The sequence below is a fragment of the Corvus cornix genome, chromosome 3 (assembly GCF_000738735.6).
Source record: "Corvus cornix cornix isolate S_Up_H32 chromosome 3, ASM73873v5, whole genome shotgun sequence".
In the NCBI taxonomy this organism is placed as follows: Eukaryota; Metazoa; Chordata; class Aves; order Passeriformes; family Corvidae; genus Corvus; species Corvus cornix.
The window spans coordinates 71,097,797-71,109,917 of NC_047056.1; the positions used below are offsets into that span (position 1 = coordinate 71,097,797).

General features: G+C 40.0%; 1 protein-coding gene across 1 annotated transcript in view; it reads left to right on the forward strand.

The window, feature by feature from the left end:
* LOC104694168 (prolyl endopeptidase) overlaps positions 1-12,121 on the forward strand; it is a 92,244-nt gene that overhangs the window by 7,011 nt on the left and 73,112 nt on the right. Inside the window, exons 3-6 of the mRNA XM_039569022.1 lie at positions 841-974; positions 5,175-5,305; positions 9,150-9,359; positions 10,589-10,710. Of these exons, the coding sequence (XP_039424956.1) occupies positions 841-974; positions 5,175-5,305; positions 9,150-9,359; positions 10,589-10,710 (597 nt within the window). The remainder of the gene's footprint in view (positions 1-840; positions 975-5,174; positions 5,306-9,149; positions 9,360-10,588; positions 10,711-12,121) is intronic.

The window sequence follows — 12,121 nt, forward strand, 5'->3', positions numbered from 1 at the left end:
CCTGCTTCATGTTAGAGACAGAAAAGCCTGCCCATCTGCTTGTTAGCAGCTGTGATTCACCCTAAGATGCTTAGGTATTAATTTTATGTTAATGTACCATGCTATAAATAGGGATGATGAAACACCAACAGAGCACCAGGTTTTCCATGCATGCAATGAACAGCTGGAGTGGTAATGGTTTTGATCCCTGTCCTTAAGTGTTTGTGACAGGGAGCTGGAGTGTTTTAAAGAAAACAGACTTCCCAAAGTTTTCAGAGATTAGGTATTTTTTTCCTAAGAACTGATCTGTGAACAGTACTTCGGGCTTCTCATGAAATATTCGCTGGGAGTAATTGTGTGTGTTATGTTAATAATATGAACAGATCACGCACATGACATTTTGTGCCATCTTAAAACCTTTCCCAGCTCCTGAAATAATAGTGCAGTCTGTGGGCAATATTTGTCATTTAGGCAAATATGGGGAGAGATTTTTAAAAGCATGGTGTTCTTTTTGGGGTTGTTACTTCGGGTTTTGGGGGTTTTTGTTTGTTTGCTTAGGGTTTCTTTGGTTGTTGTGGTTTTGTTTTGGGTTTTTGGGGTATTTTAAGGGGAAAGGCAGGAAGGTCTTGTCCTTGTCTGGTTACCCCAGTGTATGCCCTGGAGAGTCATTATTGAATATATAAGTTGAGTCTTATTAAAGAACTGTAGCATAATGCAAATAAGCACGTAGGATGCTTCATGTGTGACACTGCATAATCTATATGGGGGAAAGATGACTGTGATGCATTCTTCTGAAAATGTTTTCTGTAGAAAATACGCATTTCTGCTTGAATTCAAATTTTTTTGATTGTTTTCTTTCAGGCATTTGTGGAGGCTCAGAACAAGCTCACAGTACCCTTTCTTGAGCAGTGTCCTGTCAGAGGACTGTTCAAGGAACGAATGACTGAGCTCTATGATTATCCCAAGTACAGCTGCCACTTCAAGAAAGGAAAAAGGTATGTGAGGAATGTCTTTTTAGGTTGTGATGAATGTGAAGCAAGTCAGAGGCAACTTCTAATTAGGAAAACAAGTTATAAATTGTATTTATTTCTTTATAGTTGGGAAGTAGGAAAACTAAGCCAATGTTAACGTGTGATTGCATGATGGAGAGCCCAAGGTGCTTGTCTCTCTCCAGTTTCCAGTCATATTATCTTCTTTTGTTGTCTTTTCTTTCTATAGGAAGAATAATAATTTGTGAGCTTATCAGAACTCAGATTTTGTAGAATAATTGTTATGAAGGTAAAGCTTTGAGGAGTTCCTTTCAGAAAAGCTTGGTCACTGTTAGTATAGTTATAGGCACATCATCTGAAAACAGCATAACCCCTCATGTGCATTTTGTTCCACATATTTGCTAGAACACTGCTCTTATGTTGGTCATTCTTTGAGCAGCTAGTGGGCTTTTTTTGTCTAGTCATAGCCAGTGAAAAGCAGTAGGAATTCCCTTGTGAAAAACTGTTCCTGTAGCTGCAGGGGATAAGGGAAAAATCATTTGAAGGACTTAAAGCAACTGATGCAAAAAGATCTGTCTTTGTAGAAATAAAGAAATCCTGCTATATTCCAGTGCCTAGCCTACTTACATCCCTGTTTTAATCTGTGGCTAGGTCAAGATGTGGTGTTTCTGTGTCTTACTCAAGGTCTGGAGACTGCAGCTGCTACTGAATTTTATGTGATCTCTTTTAGAAACACCAGAAAGCTTCTAGAGAAAGGAAGTAAAGGGGTGAAACTGCTTATTAACTTAATAACATCTAGAGATTGTTTTAGCAATTGAAAAAGGGGTAGTGCACGCAACCAGCCACTCTTAGTCGCAGGAAACACAGAGAATCTTTTTCAATATTTTCAATTTGTTTGATCCGTGTTGAGTGGGCACCCAGATATGCCAGCTGTGTGTTCACCATCATCCACAGATGATGAGAAAGAGCAGAGGATATCTTGTTGCCTTAAGATTTCTACACAGATATTGAGAGGGATTTGTTTTAGTGATTTGTTTAGTGATCTGTGCTGTGAGGAAGGCACAGATACTTGTTACTATGGGAGGGAAATTCTGTACTGTATGGGATTTTGTGAAGCTATATGGCAGGGAGTGAACCCAAACTGTTTGTGGATTTAATGTGGATTTAAATTGTCATGGATGTGGCACAGCATGTCAGTGTATAGAGGTGTGAGGTTTAAGCTCAGAAGCAGTGGAGCTGTTTAGGACAGTGCTGCATCTGGGGATGTATGCCTTATTGAGTGAGTCAGGCAAAGCTTGTTAGTTTGTATGTGATGCTCCTGCAGATGTAGCAGGTGACCAGGTCTGGTCAGTGACTGCTCTGGATTCTCTGACCCATTCTCCCTGCGCACTGCAAACATGCCTGGGTGTCAGTACCTTCAGTGCTATTAAGGCTTAATGTTGCAGAAGTGCTCATGGCAGTGATAAATACAGTCTCTGCTAAGAGATACAAGTTCTTAATTTTATGCAGCTGACTGTCCTGCCAGGAGCTTAATGTGCTTGTAATTTATGACACTTTACATTGATTTTAATAGATGTCTCTTTAGTCTTTCTGAGTGATATTCCTTCTTGGCATGTCCTGGACTTAAATCAGAGCAGTTCAAAAATAATACAGAAAAGCCCTATATTGTGGTGTTTGAGGTGATCAAGAGGTCTCTACCAAGTTAAGTAACACTAAGTAAGGTGTGGGGGAAGGAACTATTCTATTTCAAGAATTTTCTAAACTTCCCATGACACTTAAAAATTCTTAAATTTAACTACTCTGGTTTCTGGATGAAGAACAGCTGCTAAAGGACAGTGTGTGAAGAGTTGTTCTGTAGAGGCTGCAGAAAGGGAGGGTGCCCAGGGAGGTGCTGTGTTTGTCTCATTGTTTGACCTTTGCTTCCCAGCTTGTTGCCCAGCATTGCAGAGGTGAAATTGGCAAGAAAATGCATGGTCAAATGGAAAATTACTTTTCTTTTTCTTCTATTTTTTTAAATCTTTCAGTTTAGCACTTGCTGAACATTTTTGTTATTACTTTTAAGGTACTACTATATTGTTATTGTACATAATATATATAAAATGTTTTAAATATATATATATAAAAATATATTGTAATAGTAATGTATTACTGATATTGTTAACAAGGCCTTTGTGAGTGTATTTTCCCCTTATGGCTTTACCATGTGTAGTGGCTTGGTCCAAAATACTCATTACTGTTTATCTTCTGTGAGATAAGAATTAGGAGAAATGCAAAGCAGGCACCAAACTTGAAAGAATATAAAGAAGTTTATTAACAGACCTAAAAGAAGAAAAAAAATTATACCACCTTCAGAACTCTCCTCCTCCCCCCACCTTCCTCCCTTCTCCCACTGACAATGTGAAAAGACAACCCTTAAGATGTTCAGTCTGTTTACCACTGCCATAATAACCTTGTTCAGTCCATTTAGAAAGAGAAGTCTCTTCTTGCTCATGCTATGAAAACATTATCACAACGAGACAGCCGCCCACTTCCAAATATTGTTCAGTCCATTTAGGAAGAGGAGTCTCTCTGCTCGCATGTGAGTCCCTTCCCCCAACTTGAAGCTTTTCCCTCAACTGCTTTCGAGAGTCCACTCTTGAAGGTTTTTGGGGTACAATTCTAAGGTAGAGCCGTTCAGAAACAAAAACAGAGGCCCTTCTCCTTCCCTGGGAGCAAAGGGTCTTCCTCATCTTCATCGTTAGGACTATCTCTGGGAGCATCTCTAGGGACTGAGGTTTCTCCTTTCCCATTTGGAGCAAAAGTCCTCATCTGGTTCATCTCTCCCTGTCCAAACTTCTCATGAAATTACAGCTGCATCAACATCTGCCTATCTCAGTGCAGGTGCTTTTGCTAACAAGCACGAGTTGACCACTCCACCCCCCATACCTTCATGGAATTACAACGGGATACTCTGATATATCATAGCTTCACAACAGAATTTCAGCTTTAAGCATCTCCTCTCTCTCTTCCCTCAGGTTTTCAGCTCTTCACAGCAATAAAAGGGTTAATCTCACCTCGGCCTTGCAGCTTTGCAGCTGGAATGTTGAATTTTTCTTATCGAAGTGGAGAGGGGGGAGAGCCAAGCCACTCCGGCTGCCCAAGACACGGCAGTGGGGGGGGTTCCACGGCTGGAACAGGTCCATCGGCTCCAGGATGGCCGTGGCCCGGCCTGGCCTGGCCCAAGCAGGGCCTGGCCGGGCCCACTGGCCCCCCACACGGGGCCTGCAGCCACCTGTGCCAGCACTGGAAACGAGAGAGCCTGGGGGGGAGTTTGTCTATTCTTAAGTGTGCATCACAGAGGTGGTCACAACTTTAAGTGGCTTAGAGAATTGTCCATATTCAAACTGGCCAGCTGATAGGTTCTATCAGTTCCCAGAGGAAACTGTAAGCACCCCTTAGCAAGGACATCCCTTCCGGGACTATGCTTGCTAACCTATGACACCATGTTTGTACCCAAGTACTGGTCAGTCTTAGGGAATATATGTACTGATTTTGAGGTTTGAACATTGCTTCATAAATTCCCCTGTTCCCCCAGGTGAAGCTGCTGTCTGGTTTGTTAAGTCACATGTTTGTGTAGTAAAGTTCTATGAAGGAAGAAAAATGTAGTACCTCTGACTTGCATAGAATATGGGTGTTAATTTCTTTGAGATCTGTAGTGTCTTAGGATGGGAAGAGTATCACTCACTAAAGGCAACTCTGTAGTTGTCTGTTCTGCAACTTTTTCAAACACATCTTTAGGGGCATTGGTAAATACAAATGAAACAGTTTTCATTCTGTTTCATTTGAACATAAGTCTGTCACTCACTATGGGTTGAAAGCAGCTATATGAATGACAAACCTGAGAACATAAGGGATGGGAACCTGTGCCAGTACTTGTAACAGAGAAATGCTGCAGCTGCCAGAAATGTTTAACATAGACAGTTATGTGGAGTTTATAGTATACTTAGAATTCTTTGAAATGCACTGTGGCAAATGCAGCTTTTATTTTTAAAGGATATTTTGGATGCATCCTAGCCATGATTCCTACTCTGATGTGAAACTTGTGTTTCCCTAACATATTCATCTGTCTTTTATTCACTTCATGACAATCTCATACAAATTTTTGTGCTTGCCTAACTGAGAATCAGAGTTCTTCCTACTTAATTTTTCCCTCTTGTGTTCTTTTAGGTATTTTCACTTCTACAATACAGGGCTCCAGAATCAGCGAGTTTTATATGTACAAGACTCCTTGGATGCTGATGCCAAAGTTTTTCTCGATCCAAATAAGCTTTCTGATGATGGCACTGTGGCCTTACGAGGTTAGTGAGACAGCAGTTCCTGCTGAGTAAGTCTCAGTCTTCAGCAGAAGTTGAAAATTTAATCAAAGTCATCACAATAGCTGTGTGTGGGTTTGTATGGTGTTTTAGAAGAACACTTCTAAATCTACATTGTATCCACAATTAACTTGGTTCAGTTTCCCAGTGCTTTTTTTCACAACAGGTTTCCGATGGAATATGAGCAGCTCTTGAAGCTGTCCATAGCAAGGACAAAAAGTTTATGTATTTATATTGATTAGTTCCCTTGAAGTTGTATTTTGCATCTTTAACACAAGCCAGCAAGTTAGAGACTGTGAAGGAACATGGCATTAACTTTTATGATCACAAAATTGTTGGTGTTCACTAGGACTGTAACTTCTCTTAGCTGTCCATTTTCACACTCCCTAGTTGCTGATTTGTAGAAGCAGACTCTGGGACCTAAAAGTCCTCTAAGTCTGTTCAAGGACAGTTAATAAAAACAGAGGACAGAATTAGTGAATGTTTCTCTAAGAGTGACCTAGTTGAAAAGAATCAATATGGCTTTTTTTATTGAGAAGTCCTGCCTTAATCTGTGGATATTGGATTCATATAATCTATGTATTTCTAGAAGACTTATGGCATAGTTTCCTTCCAAATGCACTTAGAAAACCAACAGCTGTGTAACAAGAGGGAGAACTCCTGGTATTGATAAATAATTGATTTAAGGGCAAGGAAAGGAAGAACTGATGGGCTGTCAAATGGAAATCACCAGAAAAGCCTTGTCAGGGACTATGCTAGGACTTGCAGTGTTCAGTATGCTGCTACATACTGGAAAAAGGAGTGAGTAGTGAGGTAGCAGAGCTTGGTGACAATACAAAGTTACTCCAGGCTGAAGAATGACTGAAGAGCTGCAGGAAGACCTTAATAATAATAAGTGGGCAATAAATTAACGGGTAAAAGTCTCTGTGCAGATAAATTAAGTGATGCACAGGGGACAAACAATCCTAACCTCATTTATGGAGGAATGGATGGAGCAAACTCTTGAGCTCACCATAACCTCTTGGGAACAATGCTTGGAGTGTAATACATGAAAATGTCAACTTGGTTCTTGGTAGAAGCAAAACAAGCACACCAAATATCAATTTATTTATAAGGAAGAAATTTCTCCCCGGAAGTGTTCAAGAAACAACTCAGTGTGGCACTCAATGCTGTGATTTAGTTGACAAGGTGGTGGTTGGTCAAAGGTTGAAGTCTATGATCTTGAAGCTCTTTTCCAACCTTTATGATTCCATGAAATAAAGAACAAAACAGGAGACACTGTTAGATTAGCAACCCAGGAGTTTATACTGTGCCATTGAATACTAAATCAAGTCCCAGTCTCCTCAGCTCAAAAGGGGCTCTGAAATGCAGTTTGGAGGAGGGCAGTAGGAACAATCAAGGGAAGAAACGGAGTGTGCCTGGATTAATCAGCTTGGAAAAGCGACAATTTAGCAAAGATATTAGAGGTCTGCAGAATCATTTGTGGCATGCAATAGGATGGAGAGAAGGAATAAGGGCTAATTAGTCATTTTTTCTGTTAGAAGAATGAGGGAATATCAAATGAAAGCAGTGGGAGTCAGGCCCAAAGCAAACAGAAGAAGGTGATTGTTTATGCTGCAAGAAGTAGATCTGTAGAATCCCTTAGCAATGGATGGTGGTGGTGGAAAAAGGCAAGCTGGACATAATCAAGGAGAAGGGAAGCATTGAGGAGTATTAGCCAACTACTGCATGGAAAAGTCTGCTAAACTAAAAATGGTTGGAGGTGGTAAGAATATTTGAGGGAAATATTACATGTGCTTGCATTGTTCTCGCATTTATTCCTGTATTTTGTTCTTATTGTGCTTGCATTGTGCGGTATCAACACAGGCTGGGGAATGAAGAGACTGAGAGCATCCTTGCTAACAAGGACTCGGGGGTGCTGGTGGATGAGAGGCTGGACACAAACCAGCAGTGTGTGCTTGCAGCCCAGAAAGCCAATTTAATCCTGGGCTGCATCCAAAGCAGCATGGCCAGCAGGATGAGGGAGGGGATTCTGCCCCTCTACTGGGCTCATGTGAGACTCTCCCTGGAGTACTGCATCCAAATCTGGGCCCTGTTGGAGGGAGTCCAGAGGAGGGCCATGAAGAAGATTAGAGGGCTGGAGCACCTCTTCTATGATGAAGAGCTGAGAGAGTTGAGATTATTCAGCCTGGAAAAGCGAAAGCTGTGGGATGACCCTATAGTAGCTTTCCTGTACCTAAAGGGCACCTACAAGAAAGCTGGAGAGGGACTTTTTACAAGGGCATGAAGTGGTAGGACAAGGGGGAATGGCTTTAAACTGAAAGAGAATAGGTTTAGATTAGCTGTTACAAAAAACTTCTTTACTGTGAAGGTAGTGAGGTTCTGGAACAGGTTGCCCAAAGAAGTTGTGGATACCCCATCACTGGAGGCCAGGATGGACAGAGCTTTGAGCACCCTTTGTCTAGCAGAAGGTGTTCCTGTCTACAGCAGGAGGGTAGGAACTAAATGATCTTTAAGATCCATTCCAACCCAATGGTTATATGGTTGTTCCATATGGTTCCATATGGTTGATACAATGATTATATGGTTGTTCTTAGTTGTGTAGGCACCACATTGTGGTTACTCCTGAGGACAGCTAGGTGGAATTGTGTTCTGAATCAGAATGGCCACTCTTATGTTCTTATGGGGGAGAATATATTGGTGTGGCACAGTGGTGCCTCTCAAAACTACCGTATCTATGAAATGCAACATTTTCTTGTAGAGAAATGGCTGAGTGAACAGGGACATGTATACGTGCACAATCCAAGCTACATTAGTGAACTGTCCTTGACTAGGGAAAAAAAGAGACGAGCAATGCTGATGTGGCAAGCCGACAGGATGTTGCGGAGGGCGATGCTGACCATAGAAAGAGAAAGCCTTATGTTAGTTATGTGCATATTAATCTGTAACCAATCTGTAACCAATTGCTTGCTATTAAAGGCCGTGTGAACAGTAGCTGTAACCCAATAGTATGGAGCTTGCTTACGCGTGCTTGGGGAATTAGGGTATAACTATGGGTCTGACACTAGAATGAACGGAGTTCCATCATATCGCTATGAGAAGCGTGGTTCATCCCGGCAGATCTCTGGCTATTTTTTCTTAGGTCGTTTTTTGGTAGATACTTTCAGGTCTGTACAGGCCTGTGATAATTCAGTCTCTTCACCTGACTTGATTTGCAAGCATGAATTTGATCCTTATCAACTATGATAGAAGCTCTTTATTCCTCACAGTTTGGATAAAGTGAAATATATATCAGAGCTCTTAGCTGAGAATACGGGTAATTAACCACTTGCATGCTAGTGGCAAAGTTTCCCAGTTACTTCAGTTTTCAGGGTTTAAAAGGGTCTAGTTTTCAGTGACTCCATCTTTTAGGTGGTGTTTACACTATTTCAGGATACATAGCATGCATCTCTGTTAGCTTCTTTGGTACTGTTTCTCTCTTAAAATTTTACACAAGTTCCGTACCTGTGCATTTTCATTTTCCAGCTCCTCCTGCCAAACTCAGGGAAGTAGAAGAAATATGATTCAAACCATAATTCAGATGTTGGGTATAAGTTATGCCACTGAACATGGATACTTACTGAGTATCCGTGCCTAAACTTGGATCTGTGAACTAACTGAGAAGTACACTCAGAGACTGGAAAAGTGCTGTGAATCTCATGTGATAGCAGATGTAGTTGCTTGCACTGTTTTTTAGAAAATAAACCTTCTCTCAATGTTTGATGAACACTTCCTTTAACCAGCATCCCAATTTAATCTCTCTTCATTTTGTTTGTTTCCGATTTCCTAGGTTATGCATTCAGCGAAGACGGTGAATACTTTGCCTATGGCCTGAGTTCTAGTGGCTCTGATTGGGTTACTATCAAGTTTATGAAAGTAGAAGGTCCTGAGGATCTCCCAGATACACTGGAGAGAGTTAAATTCAGTTGCATGGCATGGACCCATGATGGAAAAGGCATGTTCTATAACTGCTACCCAAAACAAGATGGGAAGAGTGATGGTAGGTATGACTGTACTAATTGTGTACCATGTGGAAGCAAAATCACTTTTGCAGTAAATTGGTGCAACAAATAATTAGCTCTACAAATTTATGCTGAGATAAGTAGCTGTATTGGTTATGCAATTAGAGATCAAATTGTGTCTTTTATGGCAAAAGCCTATGCTCAATTAGTGTGAGTCCCTTCTTGTATTCCTGCCCCTCATTTTCTCATAAAACTTTGCTGCTCCTTTTCTTTTTCTTTGGGATGATTTACTCAGGTTCCATATTGTTGGTGTTGTTGGCTACGATTTGATGTCTGGTGACAGCTTACTTAGATCTTTCCCCTTACCCATTTGTGTGGGCATAGATGAATTGCTCTGAGATATTGACCTGATGAATAGCAATGTGGGGCATAAGGTTTTTGTTGTTCAACCAGATTAATTCATCTGTGGTTCACAGCAAAGCAAAACAAAATGTTTATGCTAGCTAAATTCAAGTAGCACCACACAAAGTGGAATGAATTGCAGTGGAGCATCAGTGGGGAAGGAATTTAGCAGCTTTTATGATAAGGCAGAACTACTGAAAAGTTTCTTCTGGAGATGTTCTCTTCGTTAAACTGGAGAGAACCTGAATTTTACCTCTGTATTTGCTTTTGAAACCTATAATTTTGCCAGACTTGCAAGATAGATACCGACCTTGTTTTGTTGAGGGTTTTTTTACTTCCTGTTTGTAGTTCAAAAGCTAAAGTGTTGGAAAACGTTGCAAGAATGAAATTTTTAAAAAAATAAATAAAAGTGGCACCCTATACATCACTTTTATATTTTCAGCAAATGGAAGTATGAAGGTTTCTAGGAATGTTAATTAGCAATAAATCTCCTCTTAGTTGCCCTGGGTGAAAAGGAAATGAAAACATCATTAGAGGGTGGCAGGGATTCTTGGTTTTCATCACTTTGCTTGCTTGTATTTCTAGAAAGCAAAGCTTGAAATGATAAATCTTCAAATTTGAAGAAGGTATTATCAACAGTAAAAGGAAAGGGATACTGTTTGAACAGGTTTCCAGCGTGAAGTTTTATCTGGTTTTTTAGGAGGGTGTTTGTTTGGAGCAGAATGGTTGTAGTGTGGAGCCATTCCTAGTTCTCTCTTCTGAATTTCTCTTTTATATACAGAGGGATACAGAAGTTTCTAGGGATTTCGTATGATTGTTGGATTTCTTTGAGAACTTAGTGGTTTAAATATCTGCATTTCACTAGGCACTGAGACCTCCACTAATCTGCATCAAAAGCTGCATTACCACGTATTAGGAACAAACCAGTCAGAAGATATCCTATGTGCTGAATTTCCTGATGAACCAAAATGGATGGGTGGAGCTGAGGTATGGTAAATGTCCTGCACCTTATCATTATCATGTTCCGTTTTTCAGATTCTAACAACTGATAGTGGATATTAATTTGAAAATATTTTGTTAAAAGAACACTTTTTATTAGTGTTTTAGAGTTGACAGTTGAACTAAGAATCATTGATTAAGAATTCCTGAAAATAAGACTACTTAGTTTGCTTTAAATCACTTCTCCAGCCTGCAATGACACAATCATATACTCTTTTTCTTCACTGAGGTCCTTCTGCCTGATAGACATTCCAAGACAGAGAAGATCATTTGAGAGACAACATGTCACTGTTCTTGTTTCTTCTTGGTCAGTGTTTAGCCCCAGCTTCTACTTCCTGCACAAAAAGCTTACTCTATTAGTCAGCATGTCTGGATATTCCCTGCCATGTATTTATTGGGTTATATTTATTTTTGCAATGTCTTCCCTGAAAAACAAATATATCTGTTCTGCTTATTTGAGGAATGGAGATACACAAGTCAAAATTTGTTAATACTGTGTGTACAATTGAAGAATTCTAAGTTTCTCTACAAAAAGTTTTATCAGCACACATATGGTACAGACTGTGTTACTGGAAGTGAAAGCAGTGATTGCTGCTGGAATTGCTTTCTTAAGCTTATTTTGTTGAACTGCTGCTATATAGTGCAAACTCCCAGTAAACCTTTGTAATTAATCTGGTTTTTATTCTCCATATTAGATTTAGTGATGTGCAATTGAGTGCACTGTTTCGAAGCCCTGCTGGAATGTAGTGATGGTCATTCCATTTTTCAGGGAACTGATGTTTTTCCTGTGGATGAATACTTGTAATACTCTGTACAGTACATTTGGTTTCTATATTGGTCCTTTTTGATCTGAGACTTTTGAGGAACATGAAGTGTTTTTAGCCTGGTTTGGGGTATTCAGTTTTTAGAAATACTTTTCTCTGCGAGTACCTCTTTTGAAAAATGTGATCATCAGTTTGTGTCACTTTTCAACACTTTAACCTGTGAAAATGTTCGGGGTGTCTTTTCTGTAGGCTGCCAGAAAACAAAGGTTCTTTCAAAGAATTTGAACAGTGGGATTTGAAATGAGACAGTGAGCGAAAATGTGAAGGGCTTCCCAACAAGGTGATGACCCTGAGCTTTCTCTAACAAATCAGACTCATCTGTAGGTTCTGCAGATAGCCACAACCTTTTTTACACAATCTCATGTATTCATGAAACATATCTTTAACAACTGACCTGAGTATCAATGGAAGCTTACAAACGGGACTTGGGATTTTTTTTTTAACTGTTCAAAAACTAGTCACTTCTGCGTTTAACTGGCAATAAAATGGAATTTGGACATCATTATCCTTATTTTTCCTCTAGTTCCATAAATAAATGGGCTTTCTGTTGTTGACAGATGTCTTGTAATGATGTT